This window comes from Thunnus maccoyii, chromosome 22 (assembly GCF_910596095.1).
Source record: "Thunnus maccoyii chromosome 22, fThuMac1.1, whole genome shotgun sequence".
Taxonomy (NCBI): Eukaryota; Metazoa; Chordata; class Actinopteri; order Scombriformes; family Scombridae; genus Thunnus; species Thunnus maccoyii.
In genome coordinates this window covers 7,586,243-7,608,582 of record NC_056554.1, presented here as the reverse complement: position 1 = coordinate 7,608,582, position 22,340 = coordinate 7,586,243, and the positions used below count along the sequence as shown (strand labels likewise).

At 40.1% G+C, this 22,340-nt stretch overlaps 1 protein-coding gene across 2 annotated transcripts; it reads right to left on the bottom strand.

The window, feature by feature from the left end:
• Nucleotides 1-301: 301 nt before the first annotated feature.
• On the bottom strand, nt 302-21,916 carry si:dkey-183c6.8 (protein O-GlcNAcase). Of its 2 annotated transcripts, XM_042401447.1 has the most exons (17): nt 21,680-21,916; nt 19,036-19,087; nt 14,942-15,039; nt 14,390-14,520; nt 12,645-12,816; nt 12,454-12,552; nt 11,144-11,413; nt 9,910-9,996; nt 9,218-9,693; nt 8,848-9,022; nt 7,048-7,104; nt 6,527-6,612; nt 6,312-6,416; nt 5,620-5,711; nt 5,293-5,482; nt 4,006-4,165; nt 302-3,843 (listed from the first exon to the last, which is right to left on the bottom strand). In XM_042401447.1, the coding sequence occupies exons 1-17, from the start codon at nt 21,720-21,722 to the stop codon at nt 3,707-3,709; spliced, it is 2,430 nt and encodes an 809-aa protein (XP_042257381.1). In that variant the 5' UTR covers nt 21,723-21,916; the 3' UTR covers nt 302-3,706. The 2 variants fall into 2 exon arrangements, with proteins under 2 accessions (XP_042257381.1, XP_042257382.1); XM_042401448.1 differs by lacking the exons at nt 19,036-19,087; nt 21,680-21,916 and adding an exon at nt 15,545-16,231.
• Between the last annotated feature and the right edge of the window lie 424 nt (nt 21,917-22,340).

Genomic DNA, 22,340 nt, shown 5'->3' with positions numbered 1-22,340 from the left:
TTGAGGAAGCCTTTGTTTCTTATTGTATCTACTATGTATGTATATTGAGCAATAAAATGTTTATGGAGTATCACAAAGTTGTGATCTGCACCTCTTTATTATTGTAACCCAAACTTTTCTATTAAATGTGTACATGTTTCAAGAAAGTTTTTACCATCTGCGTGATTGTGTTTCTGTCCCTTTCACCAGTTTCCAAGCTTTTAATTAATCACTGGCACTCACCATTTCTTACCCTGACACATAAAAAAACAAGGAAGTAGCCAAGTTAAAGGGAAAGAAAACTTCTTTTAATAGGCATGAAATCAAGTCAGTTCAATAAAATCACTTGTTAAAATGACAGTTTTACTGTTATTGTCAATAAAAACACAGACTGAATTCTACAGTAATTATTTTTTCACCCCTCCGATACCCTGTATGGACTTACTACATAAAGCACTCCACTGTAAAAACATACTGTACATGTACCTCAGTGCAGGCAGACAGTGAGACAATGAGAACACACAGACGACAGGTAATGTGTTTCTGAAATGGACGGAGTGGTCAGCTGCTTAGGCCAGGAGGTTAAAGGCAACTGTTTGAATTATTGTTATTGTTATTTTTAAATGATCTTATATGGAAAAAGTGAAGTATTTAGATGTGGTTCTTTAATCAGACTTTTTTTCACAGTGCTTCACGTTGCCTGTGTAGATTATTTTTATGTATATTTACCATCTCTATTCCCAAACACACACATGCCAACATTCACACACACATTTTTAAATGTGCACACCGTAAACTGTAGTATGAGATTAAAAAAATTTAAAAAGGATTTTTTTTTTCCAATACAAGACATTCTGCCACAAACAATGACATCTTTTCTAAAACATTTCTTTACATCATGCATTTCTATCTCATTGCTTTTAGGATTTTTTGCCTACAAGATTTTCAGTTCTGGGACGAGATTATCATCTTATCATGAACTTCCTCACAGACAATGGTGATGAGGTTAGTAATAAGATGAAACATACAAAAGTGCCTTTCAGTCTGTGATTGATAGAGCATAATTATAAAAAAAGAACAAAAGTATAAATATAGATAGTTGCACAAACAGTAGTTGTGTCTTTTTTTTTAAGCTGCATTACAAAAAAATGAACATTCGTAGTTCTACGTACTTTCAGTTGAAGATTTGATTGTGAGTGCTGTTGTGCTTCTTTTAGCATGACTGTGTGTGTGTATGTGTGTGTGTTGTATGTTTCTAGGTGTGTGCGCATGTGTTTATATGTGAATGCTTACTTGTATGTATGTGTTCAACATGTTTCAGAATGAAGGCAGAATGACAAAGCTGTCTTAAATGGTATTTTGGACAGACACGCACAGACACACACACATACACCAAGTACAAAGTATACACACACATACTGACGCACACACACACACTGGTGATGTTTACAGTATCTAACAACTGTAAGCTGTAAATGATGTGAAATGAGGGAGAGGTATTTATTATATCCAATTAAACCCAGTGTAAACTTCAGATAAGTGTGTGTAAGTGTGTCTGTATGTGTGTATGTGTGTTTTATGTAACATATGTGTCAGCATGATTGTTTTTTATTCACAGAAATCTGAACAACTTGATGATTTTTGCTGTTTCTAATGAATTTTAGCATGCATGCACTTGCATTTTGTTTTTATGTTTTCTCCTAAGACTTAACAGCTATAATGGCTGGAAAAAATTCCAATAAAAATATCTTTGTTAATGTTGCCATGTTGGAGCATTTCATTGAAATTATAATTATATGTTTATGTCAATGTCAGTATACATGTAATCCTACTTTGTGAACAGCCACACAATGTATTTTTCTTCATGCATGTAAACATTCATCTAAACTAAGCAAGTGTAAACAGTGACGCCGTGCCTGGGTCTGGCCTACTGTTAGCAGACTCTACTGAATCAACAGGACAGGAGCTAGAAAATAACATCCTATCTTTTTAAGAAAGCAAAAATCACTGTTCATGAATAAAGCTGTGGGAGCAGAGCACAAGATCAACAGTTTAACAGCAGTTTAGTTGTGGCGTTGGTGAGCAGGGGATTGTTTTATGTCAACCCAAACAGAAAAGTTAAGATCTTACTCCGTCCAGGTAGGTCAGGAGTAAAGGTCAACTAGGAGCATCAGCTCTGAGGATCGTTTAGGGTTTAGTGCCCTATTTAAGGACACTTCAGCAGGGCAGATGGTTGAAGTATGTATGTATCCTTGATCTTGGTCTAACAAACATATTGAATGCATTTCCCTGCTTAGAAAATATTTCTAAATTTGCAAAATATTTTTTTTAATACAGTACTTTAAATCATGCATTCTTTACACCCAAGTTTGCTAGCCAGCAGTCTTCTTCACTGCCTTTGTTGGAGTATTGCCATGTTTGTTGGCACATTACCGCCACCACTTGTCAATCAAAAGAATAGTGTGAAACCATTGGCAGGATATAAATCACACCGCCTGCGTGAGCGATACAAACAAAACATGGACCCACTTGTAAAAACATTACTAATGGTCAGAAACTCCACATGGTCATTTCAATATCAGCAACTCTGCTGCTTCCTGTAATACACATAAACAAGCCTCATGTCCTGGACTGTTAATTCTCATAAGCAGCTTTAAAGCTCCTGAAAACATGGTTTCAAATTGAAAGTATTTCGCTATTACACTTAATGTAAAGATTAGAGTTTAACACTCACTGAGCTTATTTGCCTCATTAGGACTGCTGTAGAGCATGTAGTTTGATCATATTTGATTGACAGTGGCCAAAACATCCAACAACTGCCAGATATTGATTGAAATATTGCTAAATCCTGATTGATTGCACAGCAATTTGTGATGTTACCTTTTCCAACAGGGTCCTGCTCACTTCTAACCAGTGAACAGAGCACAAACAAGAACAATAATACAGCAAAAGCCCATGAAAAATGACCAAAGCTGTTGTAACTTTGGCAGAAAATGTTGTATTGATGTAAGATCCCATCACTCGTAATAAGAAGCTGATTGAGAAAATAGGTTTTCAAGGCCCTCTTTTTTAATTCTACACCCATAAGTAGTCTAATACATTTTCAATTTTTCAACTGATCATTTAATGATGATGAAGATGGTCTAAGTTATTACACACCTTTTGCACATGTGTATAGCTATTCTGTTTATAGCTGTTTATAGCTAAAGCACATGTGTGTGAATGTCAAAAACTCTCTAGCTGCTGTCATCAAGCACTCTGCTCCCATCTCAATCTACTCTGTTGTTGACTTCCTTGAAATTTGACTAACCCTTGTAATCCTCAACCAGGGCGGGAATCCGGGAAAGATTAGCACAGCTCTGCTGAAGGTTTCAACTCAAAGCTTATTTTATATTTTGTAAATCCTCCAGAAATCTCTGGGTTCATCCTCATTACTGCCACACCGACTCAAAGGAATCCAGGATTGTCCCTTAAAGGTTTCTCTCTTGACGAAGAAAATACAGATCCCGCCTCTTTGCAAAGCTTAGCTGTCGCTACGCTGTACTCTACATACTGTGTTTTTAACATCTTTTGGTGTACGTAGTGTTGTTGTGTAAGTGCCTCTGTGTATCTACTGTAGGGATGCAAGTGTCCTGACATGTTTCTGATGGTGTGTATATGTGTGTGAGTATTTGGGTGTCTGTGTGTGACTGTGTGTGTGCATATGAGCATGTGTATGTGTTCGTGTTCAGAGCAGCCTCCCGAGCACCACGCCCTCTCTGCTCCTGGCTTCCCCTCTGAGGATCTCAAGGAAGCCCAGTTTCGTCAAGAACTCCAGCCTCTGACGGTCTGTGGGCTGCACCTCGCAGAACACACCCTGAGAACCTACACACACACACACACACACACACACATACACAGTCATACACACAGCCATTAAAAGTTGAACAAATGTAGATTTCAACATTCAGGATTAATATCAACTCCTGCACAGACAGGCAAATAAATATTTTCATTTTTCTGACACACTCAACACTCCGCCCTTACCGTTGGCCTTGAGTGCAGTGAGGAGGGCGGTGAGCAGGGTGCGGCTGACGCTGATGTCCACCAGCTCAGGCAGGGCATCCAGTCGCAGCTGGGAGGGGAAGTGATAGAGCAGCGAGTCTGGGTACTCTCCCTGGTCCTCCTCCATCAACTGGATCAGGTCCTACACAGAAGGAAAGCAGAGAAACGAGGACATTCTCACAATGTTTTGCTGATGAGGCACAGATCCTGAAAGTTAACTGTGTCATATGTATCTTAAATGGTTGTGACTCCTACAGTAAGTTGTTGCAGTTGCCTACAGCTACCACTGGATGTCCCTAATAAGCCGAATTTGACTGACTGTAGACCAGTGTACCTTCAAGTTACCCAGCAATGACAAAGAAACAGACAGTGTATTTTTGTGGCGGGGTGAATTCATATTTTTTCTCAAATGCTTTTTGAGTAAACATTTATTGCCTTGTAATATGAGCAGTGTCTCCACTGTATCAGCAGCTTTCATTTTATAGATAGACCTCCATGTTTCTTCTAATGAGCTTCCTGTCTGGGCAGCTGGTAGCAAGCATTTATTTTTCTGGCAAGGAAATAGCTGACTTCATCATCATAAAAGTGATGTTTTTCTCTAGCTATTGAGCTTTCAGGTTATAAAATACATATTAAGGCAGAGTCATCTATCTAATGCAGGGTGATACTAGTGTTATGTTATTATGTGCAATAAAGCAGGAATAGATAATCAAACCCTTTCCAACTTTTTATTTGGCCAATTTGAAGTGGATTAACAGTAAATTGGATTTTTCTACCATCATACACCTGTGACTGTGGTGTCAATGCTAGTCATCCAGAGAGGGACTGTTGATGCGTGCCGTGACGCACAGAGTGGGCAGTGAAGAGGAAGCTAAATCCTCCACAGATGTCACAGGCTGACTGTCCCTGCCTGTGTCTGTCTGTGTGTGTGTGTGTGTATGTGTGTGTGTGTGTGTGTGTGTGTGTGTGTGTGTGTGTGTGTGTATGTGTGTGTGTGTGTGTGTGTGTGATTTGCTTTGTTTACCTGTGTGTGCCTACCACTTCCCAGTGGGTATTTATCCATCCCAGAGTGATCCAGATGGTGTGACTGCAGGTACTGATCTGCTACATTTATGTGTATGAGTCTGTGTGTTGTGTGTCCACAAACTTTCGTGTCTCAAGGTTGCGTCTGTCTGTGTGTAACAAGGTTACATTTCTGTTCCCTTCAGCATGACAGAATGTTTGTTTAACTGACTTCTTCTACTCCATAACATGCACATGTTTACTTACTTGTGTGTTGGAGTGTGCGTTGCCCCCTTTGGGTGGGTATTTATCCCTCATGGCAGGCAGCCAGCTGGCCTGACAACGCTTGGCAAAAGATCGAACATCCAAGATGCCCAATACACAGCCACACACACCCAGCTCATCCTCCAGGATGAAGCTGTACTCAGGGCACAATGCCAGGCATGGTCCGAGACATCTAGCAGAATGAAAAGATACATGTAAAAAGAGAAATATACATACATTTGAACATGATAGAAGTTCATTGTGGAAATCTCTTGAGGTCCAGAAGGTTACTCTATCGCCTCTTTGCTTTTCTCACTCTCAAACACACACCTGTCTCCTATGACATCTGGATGAGCAGCAGTGGACTCTTGGCCACCCTGAGTCCTCAGGTGAAGTTGGCGCACCATCCGATACAATTCCACCTTCACAAACACAAAAGATGCAAAAAATAATTCAAAAATTCTTACCATGTTGAGAGGTAGCTGTGATTTCGTGTCCCACTCTACTAGGCCATGTGTTTCCCTCCACACACGTGATTTTTCCCAGTGATTAACTAAAAATAAACTGGTGACTTAACAACCAAGATCCTCCAAAAAAAAAAAAAAAAACCTCTTTCCTTAGTTTCGCAACATATCTCAATGTATGTTTCGTTCTGTAGCACTCATTGAAAAATCTATAAATTTTACATGACTTTCCATCTCTAAGTCAGAGCATCTCCATGACCTTACTGTAAAACTCTCTTCCCTCCTGCTTTGCTTCCAGCTCGTTTTTCTACATTTTTCTTTACATTGTGGTTTGCACGGCAGCTAAACCACAGATTTGCAGTTGATGGAGTGATTGTATATGATGTGCAAGTAAAAACTTAAAGTGACTTCTTTATAAAATACACACATATTCCAGACTTCACTAGGTAACTGTTCACATTTCCAGACTTTTTCTATCTGTTTCCATGAATTCTGTGACTAGTGGGAACGCTTGCATAATGTTAGAAACACAATGTGCGTGGGTGTGACTTCTCCTACCTTGTCCTTGCTGTGATAGGGCCTGATGTTGTAGAGACGCGAGGTAGGGAAGAGAGGAGGAGGGTGAGTGAAGAGTTCACTGCTGCTGCCTATTGGGAGAAGCATCTACATACAACACATGCACAACACACGCACAAAACACATACATGCACATAAGTGTCGGTTATGAAAAGATTACACTAACAAGTCACATAATATAATGAAGCACACCCTACCTGCACCTCCCCAGACACGCCCCCCTTGAACACCCATGGCTCTGACTCCACTCCCAGTACGTCTGCCCCTGTGGTCTTCCCACACCCTACCACAAACAAGAATCATATGTGAGTCTGGTGACATCATGAAGTTAGGGCCAATGAAATTCCAGGAAAGTTGTCAGTGCAGATGGAAAATGGTCCAGCACATTTTAACCAGCGTTAAATATTAATGCCAGCAAAAAAGTTCAGTGTTTTACAGCATTTCAGCTTCTCAAGAGATGTTGGCAGAAATTAATTTACTTTTCAGTCGTTATGCTGGTGCCATAAATATTTGAAGCATAACTGGTGTTTCAGTCCTCACTGCACCGTTCTCAGCTGTACTTTATTGAGCTAGGACTGAGAAAAATGACTGAATGTTAGGTGGCAATTTTTCAGACTGAATTAACTTTTGATAGAAACAATTTGCACAGCAGTGGCTGCTTGTAGTTAGTTATTTCATAGACAGGAAGACAAAGAGTCAAAAGGTCATGCCTACTCACAATGAAAGCAATTCTTCCAAGAGCCCAGTGTGGAGCTGTCACTCAACACACGTCCCTCTGATGATGAGTGGGTGGTGTGGAGAGTAAGGAAAGAGACAGCGTCATTAAAATGAGACAGTAACTCCATAATAATCTACAGAACCTTTTTAAATATCCTTTGTCCTCTTTCTGACACAAGAATATCTTTAATATACTATACTATACTACAATATACTACAATATACTATACTAAACTATACAACACTACAATAAATTACAATACTAAATTATACTATACTATACTATACTGAACTATACTATACTATACTATATATACTAAATTGGAAGCTAATAGGGATCCTAATAAAATAATAAACAATAAACAAAACAATAAACAATACTATACTACACTGTATTATACTATACTATTCTTTACAATTCTTTACTATACACTACTATACACTACTATACCACAGACTACTATACTATACTATACGATACTATACTATACTAAAAATTGCAATACTAAATTATCCTGTTCTATATTATACTATACTACACTTTACTATCCTACACTACACTATACTATACTAAGTATTTCTCAAGCGGCAACCTCCGGGGCTGAAAAATGAAGCCAATGCGGAAGTGCCAAAAACCTGCATTCTTTCTAATGGCCAGCAGGGGGCGACTCCACTGGCTGCAAAAAGAAGTCCGATTGTATGGAAGTCTTTGTGAAAATGACCCAACTTCTCACTTGATTTATTACCTCAGTAAACTGTTTCCTGATGACTTTATGGTCTCAATTGCTAGTTTCAAGTCTTCTTCAATGTAGCATGGTGTTCATTTTGAAAATTATGGTCCCATTTAGAGTAAAATACACAATAAAGCGGGGTATGCTTTAGGGCGTGGCTACGTTGTGATTGACAAGTCGCCACCGTGGCGTCGTTATCGCCGTGGTGGCGACTTGCTTACGTAACGTAACCATTGCGTATGGGCGTAGCTGCTGCTATGTCACAGTGTGTTTTCAGTTCACTAAAGTTAATTGTAACATTGTTGTCGCCTAAAAAAAGTCTTGTTCAGCGTTTGGTTGTAATAAAAGACCCATCAATGAGTCGGATGATCAGTTTTTCCGGTGAGTAAATTTCGTTTTAACGGTTTTAGGCCTGTTTTTCCCTACCGAAAATTAGCATTAGCATTATCTCTGTTAACCATGGCTCGTAAATGCATCGTGCTAACCAAACTAGCAGCTAGCGCTATGGTCAACTCCACCCTCTCGTCCAAATATGGTCACTTCTGGCTGCAAAAATCAAACATGGCGACGGCCAAATCCAAGACAGCGATGGTCAAATCGCTATACTCGAGCATGGATGTATAAAGAGAACTCTTTATACACTTAATATACTCTTTTTACATCAATGCACCCGAGGGCTGCGGTTGAAAAGTCCCTCCTATTGTCTTTTCCTAACCACTTTCCTTAACCTCGATGGAAAACGTCACGAGGTCAAGGAAAAATGTGAAGGAGAATTCACCTCTCCTTAGCAGTTAGAGAATTTCGACCAGCTCTTATCATGGCTGCCACTTAGATACTTCCGAGTCATTTCACTCAGTTAGGAACCTTCCTAAGCAAAAAAAGACTATTCAACCGCAGCCGAGACTTCAAAACAGCAGTTCGCAAACCAACGGGTGACGTCACGGTGACTACGTCCATATTTTTTACAGTCTATGGTATTTCTACACAATACAGAATACAGAACAATACAGAACAACACATTTTGACAAAGTGTATTCCTGTATTTCCTGCTTCCATCTCTCTGTCCTCACCGAGCCAGCATATGAAAGCCTTTGCCACTAGCGCTGTGTTCCTCAGGTCCCACACATAAGGGTAAAGGTCATAGAGCACTGCCCTGTTGGCACCACCCACCACGCTGCAGTGGAGCTGCGCTATGTCTTCACAGAGGGACAGGAACCTGGAGGCACGGCCACGCCACTCATCAACCTGGGGATATAGATACATGTACACAACAAGGTCATAGCTGCTATGGTGTGTACAAAGCTCTCACATACACCACTCTCTAGGCTGTAGAGGTTGATGTAATCATCAGTGACAGTTCAGTTTTTTACTTTCTATTGGTAACGAAAAGGTCAAATTCAAATTTCATCAAAAAGATAGCCACATCAAACACTCTCTGACCTTCTGAGGCAGGGCCTTCTTGCTATTAGCGCTGACCACGTGGCAGTTTGTTTTCAACCAGGTCAGATCCTGCAGCAGTTTCTGGGCTGACGGGCCATGCTCGTGGGGCAGATAATGAAGACCAACCAGCAGCCGCACCTGGGACTCGCTTAGTTGGCCCTTACCACCACTTTGCCCCCGACCCTGGGCCTTCTGTCCCCGGCCTACACCTGAGGGTGCTCCAGGTCTGGATCCCAGAGCTGAGTGGTTGGGTTGAGAGGGCTGGTTTGGCCTCTTCTTCTCCCCCTCTCGTCCCTCCCTCTCCCCTTTGACCTTAGTGGGTGAGGGAGGGGGTGAGCTGGAGTTGAGGGGGAAGACAGGGAGTTTGGCCACAGTAGAGTTCCCTCTAAAGGTGGAAGGGCAGTCAGATCTGTCAGGGGTTTTGCAGCGTGATGTTGGGGCAGAAGTGCGCTGATCTGCTCGTGCACTCTGTCGACCTGTGATGAGGAAATAGCATTGTTTTTTTTTATTGACAAGCAACCTTCACATTTTCAGTTTGCACTCAACAGTGCACTGAAAAAAAAAGGCAGTTCAGGTTTGAATCAATTTCAATGATCCAATCACAGCTCATTAATGTAACAAAGCAGGTTAGCACTGAAACACACATATATGCATGAGCACAGCACCAAATCATACTGTTATTATTTATTTACCTGCTTGTAGTGGTTGGTTGAGTTCTTCCATCCAGTCGTGTAGTGCAAGAGACAGAGCTCTATCAGGACAGTACTCACACTCCTCATCTAGAGCACAAACAACAACATGTGTTTTCTTGTCTTTTGAAGCAACTGAAAGAGTATATATTATTCCTTGTTCCTACAGGGCTAAAACGAAAACTTTACATCTACAATTGCTGTTTTACATTACATTTTTTGCTGCTGTACTGGAATATTATGTCATGTCTCTGTTTGGAAAGTGATCTGTGGGAATAAAGAAATACAGCACCAAACAACAAAATGAGCCCAGATACTGTATATAAGTTACTATACATCAACAAAGGCTGTTCTGAAGTGTCAAATGTTAAAAATGACCAACGTTATCTCTATGCTTAAATGTTAAACATAATAACAGTCTTACACCTCATTCACATCCAGAGGAAGACAAAGTTTTTTTTAGATTATTTCAATCTGGACTGCAATAGAAATCAAAAAGTTAGACCCCTCTCACACAAAAAGAGTGAATCCAGTAATTGCCTTACAGACTACAAACACCCCATCCCCCTCCTTCTCATGTAATCATTAAAATTCCTCTTGCGTTTCCATCCACATCACAGGCCTGCCCTTCATCTCTTTTCTCATCCCCTCCCTCAATGCCCGTTTCTCCTCCAGCCTTGTTTCTCCTCCTCAGAGGTCCTTCCTCTTCTTCTCATTTCTTCCATCATCACACCACACAATTATTCCTCCACCGCCACCTTTCCTCCCTGCTCGCTCTTCAGAACAACGTCACACGCTACAGTGGTTTTCTCTTCCTACATTTTCCCATCTTACCTCCCTTTTTTCCTATCACTCTCTCTGGCTGGATTCTTGTGTATTTTACTGTCACAGTAAATGAAATGCAATGAATACTAACCAAACATTAAATTAAGGTAAAGAAAGGGCTATTACACATACATACACATACAACTTTGCCTAGGACAAGAGATGCCACTTTAATTCCAACAAGATAATTAATTAGTTAAGTAATATTGACTAAAATTGTGCCTGGTGGTTGAAATCGTGCAAGTTGCCAAGCAACACAAGCTTATTTAACATTTCTCCCAGAAGCACTGGGACTAACTATACAAGGCTCAACTCTGGCAGAGCCAATTTTAGTTTATTAACTCGGGGCATCTCCTGGCTCATTACTGCTACTTCCTCCTTCCATTTGCCTTCCCCCCACTGATCCTCTTACCTTTCTTCTCCTCTTTTCCAGCTCTGTTCCAGCTTCCCAGTGTATGCAGTGGGATGTAGTTGGCTTCAAACTCGCAGTTGGGGTTGAGCAGCAGGCCCCTCAGGTGGCTCTTCAGCTGAGGCTCTCGGCCTTTGAAAGGACCCAGGAAGAGACGCCTGGAGTCGTAGTCATTGGCGTGCAAGTTGTCCCAGATGATTGGAGGCCTTTGGAGGACAGACTCCACCTCAGCTAGGCAGTCCACAGACAGCTTCCTGGAGATGACCTTACTGCCTGTGGAGCCCAGAGTGAAGGGAAAAGTCGACAAGTGGCAGCATAAAGGTTTGAGAAACAAGCTTTACCAGAGGGAAGCACATCCAAATAAGAGGGAGACAGCAGAAAAATGAAGTGTACAAGTTGTTCTCTCCCTGTCTGGCAATGTAGGGCACATTCAAATTAGGCATGTTGGAGCAGTAGGAGTATATGAACTTTGGAGTGTTTACCTCTTTTGGTTCATATACTAAGATTCACTGAGACTTTATAATAATGGGTGTATGTTTGTCTCCTCCAGACCACTGCATTGAATCCCTCAAAATATTAAGTTTTGGTGCTGTAAATATGTAGATGGATGTCTGATAATCATGAAGTACTCATGCTTTGAGAGCACAACATAACTACGTAAACTGTGAGTGATGCAGGAGAAAAATGTTTTCTCTGACTAAACAGACAGTCAGGAGTCACAAGATGCCCACATGTTCATGACACATAACTTCTTGAACAGCTTTCTTGCACATTTTGCATGCAGTTTCAAACTGCACACTGTCCTATTCAATAAATAAATCAAACAATAAAAGCTGTATCCCACAATGTGACATTACCAATAAAAATGTAACTATCATGGTACATGTTTAAAGAGACTACCATAGAACATCTTTTGAGCTAAAGCAATATATTTCAAGAAATGAGCCAAAAGAGAGTGGGCGATAATGCGTGTGTGTTTCTACTGTACTTCCATATGTGTGTAGGTGGCTGTGCACCTAAATCGCTTTTTAGTCTGTGGAGGAGGTTTTGTGTGGATTTGTGCCTGAATGTATTTGCATGTGTGCATGCCGAGCTGTGTGTTTGCCAGTATGTGTGCTGTTATTAACTGAGAAATTTCAGGTCAACTAATGAAGCAGGCGATTTAGTAAAAAACAGAAAACAAGAAACTGTACCTTAAGATTCTGCCACGCTATACAGAGTAGTGAGGAAGACGTTTGTGATTTTATTTTTTATAAATTACAATTAGTTTAATCAGTTAATTAATCAATTATAGATTTGGGCATGTGTCTCACCTGTCCATATTACTGTTATGTTGGGCAGCAGATCCTCTCCAACAGTCTGCAGGTAGGGAGACTTAGATACACTGGGAGAACACAGAGAACCACAGTACTCTACAAAGAGAGAAAAAGAGATGCTTCATCAAGTTTCAGGCGGACATTAAACACTGCCACAATGTGTACATTTCACAGTTTAGCACTCTTACCTGTTGGACAGAAGAGGAAGACAGGCGGTTCTCCCAAGAACCGATAGATCTCATTTGTTACAGTGACCTGAGCATGAGCAAATGAAGAGAAGGCCTCGCTGTCGGCCTGACACATGGAGTGATCAATATCATCAAACAGAATGGCAAAAGCCTGGCAACCTAGGTCTGATACCTGGAGAGAGGGAGATGTGAGGTTACACATGAGAGAGAAAAAGAAACAGGGTCAAACTATAAAAAGCCACATTACAGTTAGTATTTGTGTGTTATATACAGTATATACACTAACAAAACTGAGTAAACCCCTGTGTAATATCATTCAAATGTTAAATGGTTCAAAATAATATCATCTTACAATAATTGTAGTATTTTTAGGGTGAAGTGTAGGGCATTTGATCTTATTTGTAATTAAAAACAAACATGTTAGATAGACTAAATTGAAAATATATAGGCCTCAAAGTACAGCCTCAATGTACTGAAAGTGAGTACACCTGTGATCACTGATACAAAAAATGATTACACCTGTGACTTAAAATTAAGACTAATTGCCTGAACAAGGTTATAAAATAACCTTTGAACACCACAACTTTCACCACAAGTAAGAATCCAGATTGGGAGACTTCATAAAGATGGGAGAGGGTACAAGATCATCAGTAGTCTACTGAACAGAAGCCAAAACACAGTTGCAGCAGTGGTTAGGAGGTACAGGAGGACCCATACTGCCAATAACAGAAGGTACAATTCAGAAGGTATGCGCAATTCACTTTTACGCAACCTTGCATTGAGAAACAGACGGGCAGGTTCTTCTGACTTGGCACAAGGATTATCTTTGGAAATTGGTGTTTCAGTGACTGCTCAGACAGAGTGAAGGACATGGCATGAAGTCAACCTCTACGGATGACGTCCAAGAAGAAAACCATTTCTCACAAAACGGCACAAAACTGCAAGATTAAACTTTGCCAGAACGTGAAAGGAAGCCTGATGAATACTGGCAGCACATTCTTTGGTCAGATGAAAGCAAAATAAATTTGTTTGGGTCAGATGGGGTCCAGCATGTTTGGCGTGGACCTGGCCAGGACTATCACAGTGCCAACCGTGAAACATGGAGGCGGGAGTGTGCTGATATGGGGCTACATGAGGGCAAAAGGTGAAGGGGAGATGTCATTTATAGATGGCACTATGAATGCAAGTTTATATACCCAAATACTGAATGAAAAGATGACTTCCAGTCTGAAGAAGGTTGGCAGGAGAGGAATTTTCCAACATGACAATGATCCCAAACACACAGCAAAAATCAAATAAGAGTTTTTAAAGAATAAAAAACGTGACCTTGCCAAGTATGTCCCTTGACCTGAAACCAATAGAACACCTTTAAAACAGAAGGTAGAGCAACAAATCCCCTCCAGTAAAGAGCAGCTCAAAAGAATCATCAGTGAAGGACAGCAGAACATCTCTCCACAGATTTGTGCAAGACTGGTATCTCTGCCCAGGAGGATCCAATCTGTCATCAAAAATGAAGGCTGGCACACAAAATATTAAAAAATAAAAGAGTGTGCTGACTTTTATTACAGTTTGATCTCAAATATTGACCTTTCATCATACATTCTGTTTGTTAAGTGAATTGGCTTAATTCTTCTTAGGTTTTGTCTAAAAACAAATAAAACTGTATTAAATGGACAGGATTTGTAATTACTCAACATTTTAGTGATATTGACCAGAGGTGTACCCAGTTTTATTATATACTGTACCTGTCTCAGCTTGCGTTTGAGTAGTGTCAGGTCACAGGAAGAGGAGAAGACGATGTCCTGACCAGGAGAGAGGGCGTAAACAAACCTCAGGCCCCTTGACTGGGCCTCCGCTATGAGAGTGCGCAACTGACCTAAGAGGAGAGGAGAGAGAAATAAATTTTGAAACAGAACTTGCTGAATTACTCAATCATATCTGAGAGTGATAAACATTACTAAACTCTTCACATAACATTTTAAAGTTTCTCTCTAATCTCCATTTTATGTCTGTCTTTGGAAATTCAGCTTGACTGTAAACAACCAGGCCTCCAGACTAATGGCATGGCGTCTTCCAGAGCACAATAAAATTAATAATGAACATCATGAAAACTGTTGATGCCTTCTGGACGGTAACGAGAAATAAATCTACCTATAATGTCGAAAAGGCAATTTCATATTTGGGACAATTACTTTTCACATTGATGGAAGACACAATGTTCTGGAGTAGGAAAGCGAAACAAGTTAGGCTGCAGTCAGTCAGTCAGATGGATAGATGGATAGAAGTGATGTTCTTACCCTCCTCTTCAGGAGAGTAGACTTCTCTCCACAACAATCTGTGTTTCAGGTCATCTTTTGGACCGTACAGGTAGGTGTTCAAACCCCAGCGTTGCATCCTGGCACAAACAGACATAGATACACAGAGAAGGCATGATGAGATGTTACTGAAGTGCAAGTTTACAGTAGATCATTATTTTCAAAATCTGTTTTTCTTCTTTTGTAATTATTAGATTTTTTGTCCCTTAGCTGTTATTTTACTCCTCTATATCCCTGTAACTCACATTTTAATTGGATTTACATTTGGTTTTATTCTTGACATTCTGTTTAAATTCAGGTAAAATTCATTACTTTCACAAGATGATGGTCTAAGGATCAAAATGTCAAATAAAACTTGAGCTTTGTCAGGTAGGAATCCAGGAGGGACAGGGATTAAGAGCTGAGAGTGAAGTGAGGACAGCAGGAGGAAAAAAAACAACAAGCAGCAACAAAATAGATCCACTGTATCGATCGTGGGGCTCCATGGCCGGCTAAGTTACAGGAAATGACCTCTTGAATTATAAATAGTGCATAGTACTAGGAGTGAAACAATATCTGCATGACTATGCATTCACACAAACGCACATAAACACATGAATATTGTTCTCTCGCTCTCGCTGGAAATGGACCAGCTCTTGTCTTTCTTGTCATTTGTGGGTGGACTGTGTTCTCACTCTCTCTCTGCCTCATTTCCTGGACAGATGGTATGTAAGTCGCCTCCACAAAGCTGCAACCTACCTCCCTCAAACACACACACACATCCAAAGCTCTACTGTGCCAAACTTATGCAATGCTATGAATTTGTCCCGTACCCCACACTTGAGCCAAAAAAAGCCGATCTATAAATAAACCTGGAGCCTACACACTCAGCTGCTGCTACGCTGACAAAGTTTTGGAAGTCAAATTCATCCTCATAATCTCCTCACAAAGCTTTGATGTCCTCCAGTTGAACCCACCAAAATACTTTCTGAGGTACTTTTCTTTCCAAATAGTCTCCTGCAGACATTCAAGCGATCATACAAAAAGTAGATGTTAAACAAAAAGTTGCAAAACTACACATGGAAGACCAGTTGTTACACAGCTGTTTTCACCTGAAAACTCAATATTTAGGCATATGTTTAGGGGCACATCTAAGTTTTTCGCCACACTAGCAGCATGGCTCTAGGGATGGAAATATCAATCTGTTGGTGGGTTGATCGGTCATCTGCTATGGGCCAGGCTGAAATATCTCAACTATCATTTGGTGCAGACATTCATGGTCCACAGAGGATGAATCTTAACCCCCCTATTTGTTGTTTTGAGTGAAATGTCTCAACAACTATGGATTACCATGAAATCTGGTACACATGTTCATGTCCCACTGAAGAAGAATTGTAATAACTTTGGTGATTTCTTAACTTTTCATCTACTGCCATAAGGTCAAATTCTAAACTTGTCTAAAATTTTACTGCTAATTAATGTTAGCGTGCTAAGAAACTAAACTAAGATGGTGAACACAATAACATTATACTTGCTAAACATCTGCATGTTAGCATTGTCATTGTGACTATGTTAGCCTGCAGATGTTAGCATTTAGCTCAAAGCATCACTGTGCTTCACTAGAGCTTCACAGAGCTGCCAACACTGTTTTTGCTTTAATGCTATCCAGTATTTTTAGTAATACTTATCTAGCAACAACCTTCAGTATCCAACGTTAGCATGCCAGCAATATCAATGAATTAATGTCAAGTCAATGTGACCTTTTGTTGTTCAATATCTTAAGGTTTATCAATTTAAATGCACAGCTTTTCCTGAAATGCAACATTTGGGCACACATTCAGGGACACATTATAGTTTTTATCACAAAGATTATACACCCATTAAACCATAAATGTGAATTAAAACAATGTGATATGATCTGGTGTAGCTCAACCTCAAACTGCAAGCATATTTAAGAGCTGTGGAAAGCAGACAGCAGAGGGAACAACTTAATCTCCGGGGATGCCGATGACTGCTACTATTGGCTGCTCAACTACAAAACTGTGTCACAGCTCCCAACAGGGACTTGTGTCGTTCCACTCATATGTAAGACATGTACTGTACTGTATGTTATCAAGAATTAATTGGGTCCTTTCGAAGTACAAGGTATACACATGGGATAATATGAATACATATGAAAAAGGGAATGCCATGTCTCTTATTTGTGCAAAAATTAATGTTTGACCACTGGTATGTTCGTGTTTTGATGTTCATGCATGGACTATGATGCTTTAAGTGGAGAAATGACCTTTTAGTATTCTACTGTAGTTCACTGTCATTGAAATCACTAAGCAAGCTAATTCATGCTGAAAGAGCTTGTCTCTCTTTGTGAGCTGATGAAACTGTTAATGAGAGCTGCTGTGGCAGACTCAATATGGAGCTGCCTTCTTTGCCTTGTTTAGTCAAAGACTTGGCCTACTGCCTTGAAACTGGAATAGAAAATTCATAATGTACAGTACATTTGATTATCTTGAATGTTGATTCCATCTGGTTTTAAATGGCACACTTTTTATGTTGTCCTGATGCTTCCAGGTCTCATTCAAAAATGAGAGTCTATTACTGCACTTAGCTGGCGCTGTATCGACACTCTGTGGCCAACTTAACAGTGTGGTTGTGCTGAGCAGCTCTCTGGTGTCCTAGTGAAGGTCGCTGCATGGAAAAAAACATTTTGCTAAATAAAGAGCATACATGGGCTCAATAAAATCTTCCCTCTCTAAAGGTGAAAAGGACACATAAAATATCTATAAATATACTGATTTCAGTTCAAAGAAAACTGAATTGTACTATCATTTAGTACCATGGTACTAAATTTTAATGTTATTGTAGAGTTTCCATGACCCATGATCATCTAAACTGTACAAGGAAGCCTTTCAACCCTCACAAATGTTTTATAAAATGAAAAGAAATTAATGCTTTTGTTTTTGTGCATTTAAATCTATAAACTTTAAGATGGACATCAAAAAGTCACATTGAAATTCTCTTTCATATTGCTGACATGCTAACATTGAACATTGTTAATAGATAAATAATACTAAAAATATTGGTATAAGCCTCAAAACAAAAGTCTACAGCCATGCTAGCGACTCTGTGATGCTGTACTTCGGCACAGTGGTGCTAACATCAGCATGTTGACATGCTCACAATGATGCTTAGCGCGTATAATGGACACGTTCAGGTTCACCATCTTAGTTTAGCTTGTTAGCACGCTAACATTTGCCACTTAATACTAAACACAAAGTTCATCTGAGGCTGATGCAGTTGTAATTAGTTTCAAAGGTATTCAGTCATAAACTTAAGTAAAAAGTAAAACAGTAAGTATTGGATTAGTTAGAAATTTGAGCTGATGATGGTGCTAGCTAGATGAAAGGTTAAGGGATCACCAAAGTGACTACAATTCATCCTGAGGGGGACATGAATGTCTGTACCAAATGTCAAGGCAATCCATCAAATAGTTGTTGCTGCCTTTCACCTTAAACCTAAATGTCAGAGGATCACTAAAGTCGTTAGGATACATCAGCTGGCAACTATGAATGCCTGTACAAACAATTGTGCCAATCCATCTGGTAGATGCTGATATATATTTCTCTGGAGAAGGACATTTCAATCTGGACCAAAGTGGCGGACCAACTGACAGAGCCATCCCTAAAAACCATACCATTGGAACCAAATGCTCCCAAGACTATCTCTGATCCTCTTTCTCTTTCTCCCTCTAACACAAAATGCAGTATCTGCCCTCCCCTCTTTCTCCCCCTCCTGTCATCCATGGCTGAGCCTCTGGACTGAGAACGAGCCTGCCCTCTGCTATAAAGTCATTCTGCCTCAGTGATTTCTCTCAGGTCTGGCTTGCACTGAAATACAGGCGTGCAACTGGGTTTAGCCCAGAGGCGTCAGGTCAGTGATTCCTGAGCTCATGTTATTTATGGGAAGAAGAACAACAACAAAAAAACATCCCCTCTAACCGGGTTTACACACATATGCTCACACATTAAGTGTGGAGTGCATGCAGGCTTGCACACACCAGGTTAATTAGTTTCTTGGAAGAGTGGTGACAGACTTACCATTGAAAGAGAACTTTCCTCTGATCCATAGACCAAGGCCTCCCATAGAAACCTGTAGAGGGAAAAGAAAAATGAAATAAGCATACTGAATATATTTCATATTAGCAGCAAGTAAAAGCTATAAATCTACACCTTCACGTATAGATAACCACTGGCATAATGAAACACCTCTCATAGTAGTGATTAGTTCTACAAGGCCATGCAGGGGACACACTTCTATAATAATTTCAGCTCTGTTTACTATCATAAACTGTGACAGTTTGTAAAAATCCTTTCTGACATTTCTTTTTATATTGAGCAGCGAGCAGTAACTGAAAGCAAGTACACTGTGTAAGCTCTGAAACTGGATTTAACATAGCGTATATCATTTCATATGGTTCTCTGTACTGTTTTTCAGTTACCAGCTATGCAGTGATTAATCATAAACTGGACAGTTACCAGCTCTTCCAGTGCTTACTTAGTCCCATCCCCTCTGTGTTTGGCAGAGGCATAATTCATCTCCAGCTATACACTCTCCATCACATTTGCTATTTTTAGAAACGGGAGCATCTCCAGTGTCCCTCTCCCTCCTTTGTGTTTTCTGAATAAGTCTGTAATGTGTGTGTGTGTGTGTGTGTGTGTGCGTGCACATGTATGTGTGTACAGTAAGTGGGTCATAGAAGAAATCGGATCGACTTACAATCCGGACTGTTTTCTCCTGCATGCCCATAGGGAGTGTGTGTTTTTGTGCACATGTGTGCATGTGCATGTCTACCTGTGAATGTGCATGTCCATCCTGCAGAGTGCTCCCCACAAAGCCTGAACCAATTATCTACTCTGCTGGATGCCACCACATGGGGCAGAGAAAAACACAGGTCTAAGAATTAGTAATCAAGTGTGAGATGGAGCTGAAGCTGCATGATGTGTCACATTTTTATTATTACAGCAAAATGAAAATCCACAATAAACACATTGCAACGTGCTGCAATACTAGAACAGGCAATATTCATAGAGGCGGAAAGTTGAGACACCAGAGAAACAGACAGAGATGACAAACATGTTTTCACATCATCTCAGCAGTATACGGTATAAGTTCTTATTGGAGCTGTAACAATTAGTCGATTACTTGATTAGTCAGTTAGATTGTTTAGACTATTTTAATAATTGATAAATCATTTTAGTCACTGTAAATGCCAAACATTTGCTGGTCCCAGCTTCTCAAATGTGAGAATGTGATGCTTTTCTTCGGCATACATGATAGTAAACTTATATCCAAATATCTTTGGATTTTGGACTTTTGAAGGCGCCACCATGGACTGTGGGAAATTATAATAAGCATTTTTCACTATTTTCTGATGTTTTTGTGGACAAAACAATTAATCAATAATGAAAATGATCATTAGTTGCAGCCCTAGTTCTTACCAGCAGTGTTGAGAAGACTCTTTCTGTAATCTTTGTGATCACGTGAGGTCATATAATCTCTTTGATGATTATACTGATCACAATGTAATGAGGTATCACAACTGCACAACAATAACAAACAACTAGAAAAACAAATGTTACTTTTTAAATCAATTTATTGTCCTCGTAGTCATTTGATGACACAGATACTGTATGCCAAAGACAACAATATTTGTGTGATTAGCTTTACAGATAAGTAAAATAATGAATGACAGATGTGGGTAAACACCTGTTCTCACTATCTGTCAGATGACAGAACATTATTTAATGCATATGGATTGTTATTATTGTTGTCTGGTCACATGAACGATATTTTTGGTTTATTTTCAGGGTCTATATTTTCATCAAACAATTAGAGACAGATTTGAGAAACTGCAGTAATAACCTCATTAACAGCATTTTCACCACTGATTCTGTTGTGGTTCTCCTCTCCTCTTCATCATCCTTATCCTCATTATCCTCATCATTACAACTATAATCACCATTATCCTCTTCATCATCTCCTATTATTACTACTCTTCATCAGCATCTTTACAGTAAAGCCCTCTTATTATTTCCTTTCATTGTCATCTTCATCCTCACAAACATTATCATCATCATCATGACCGCCACCATCATCCACATCATTATCTTTCCCAATAATATCATTGTCAAGATTTTCACATCATCATGATCATGACCACCATTATCATCATCTTCTTCATCAGCATCATCATAACAACAGTCTTCCTCCTCCCATCCTGTAAAAGCATTTCCAGCATCATCATCACTTTCATCTAATCCCAACATCATCCCAATCTTAAATCACCATCACCATCTTTATCACCATAACCACCTTAATCATCATGACCATGGTTATTATCATCATCATCTCCATCATCATCATCATCAGTGTATTTCCTTTTCTTAGCCTGCAGCCTTTGAACCAGACATTACTGCATGCTTTTCAGCCTCTGCTCTTTGATCTCCACTTCAAGCCTGACTGATCACCACCACATCATCTCATAGAGACATTTATTGTATATCATACCTACGTTGGTGTTCAGACACATATTACCACTCCCCACCCCTCCTCCCCGACAGAAGGTGAGAAAACGGCGCTAATACAAATATAGGTCAAACGGAGGTCTATTCATAATCATCTCCCCAAGACAAGAAAAATCACATGATCTGACAGGTCAGTTATGAAGTCGGCCGCTCTTACCTTCCACCACCCCGCAAAGAAACTGCTTCTTCTCCTCCATCATGTCCTCAGCCCCGCTGCCTCCCTCCGCTTCCAGTCGGCCCCTAAAGAGCGAGGGAAGACGAGATGCTCTCCCCGTCTGTCAGCTTAGACACCGGGTCTATTCTTCATGCTTCTCCCCGATCAGCCTCCACCTCCTTCTCCACCTCTCCTGCGCTCTACATCGCTGGAGCTTTCGTGCTGCCTTCAGGTGCTCAACGGAGGCTCGTCCTTCTGAGCACCCACTCGCTCATGAGAGAACAAGAGCCAAATAACCCAGTAAAAGAGTTTTTGGGGGGCTGAGTTACGTCTGCAGTTTTATACGAGATATAGGCCTACGTTACTTCATGCTGTTATGCTGTTATGCAATAATTTTATATTTCTAGAAGTTTAGTTACAAGGTCCTTTACAATAAAACAACAGAAAAATAACAGAGTAAAACCACAAAACTGTATATACAGTCATACCCCTATTCATACCCCTGGCAAATTTTGACTTAAAGTTACTTTTATTCAACCAGCAAGTTTTTTCTTGATTGGAAATGACACAGGCATCTACCAGAAGATAATAAGACAATGTACAAGAGGCATCACTGTGGAAATAAATATTTCTCAGCTTTTATTTACATTTGAACAAAAAGTGG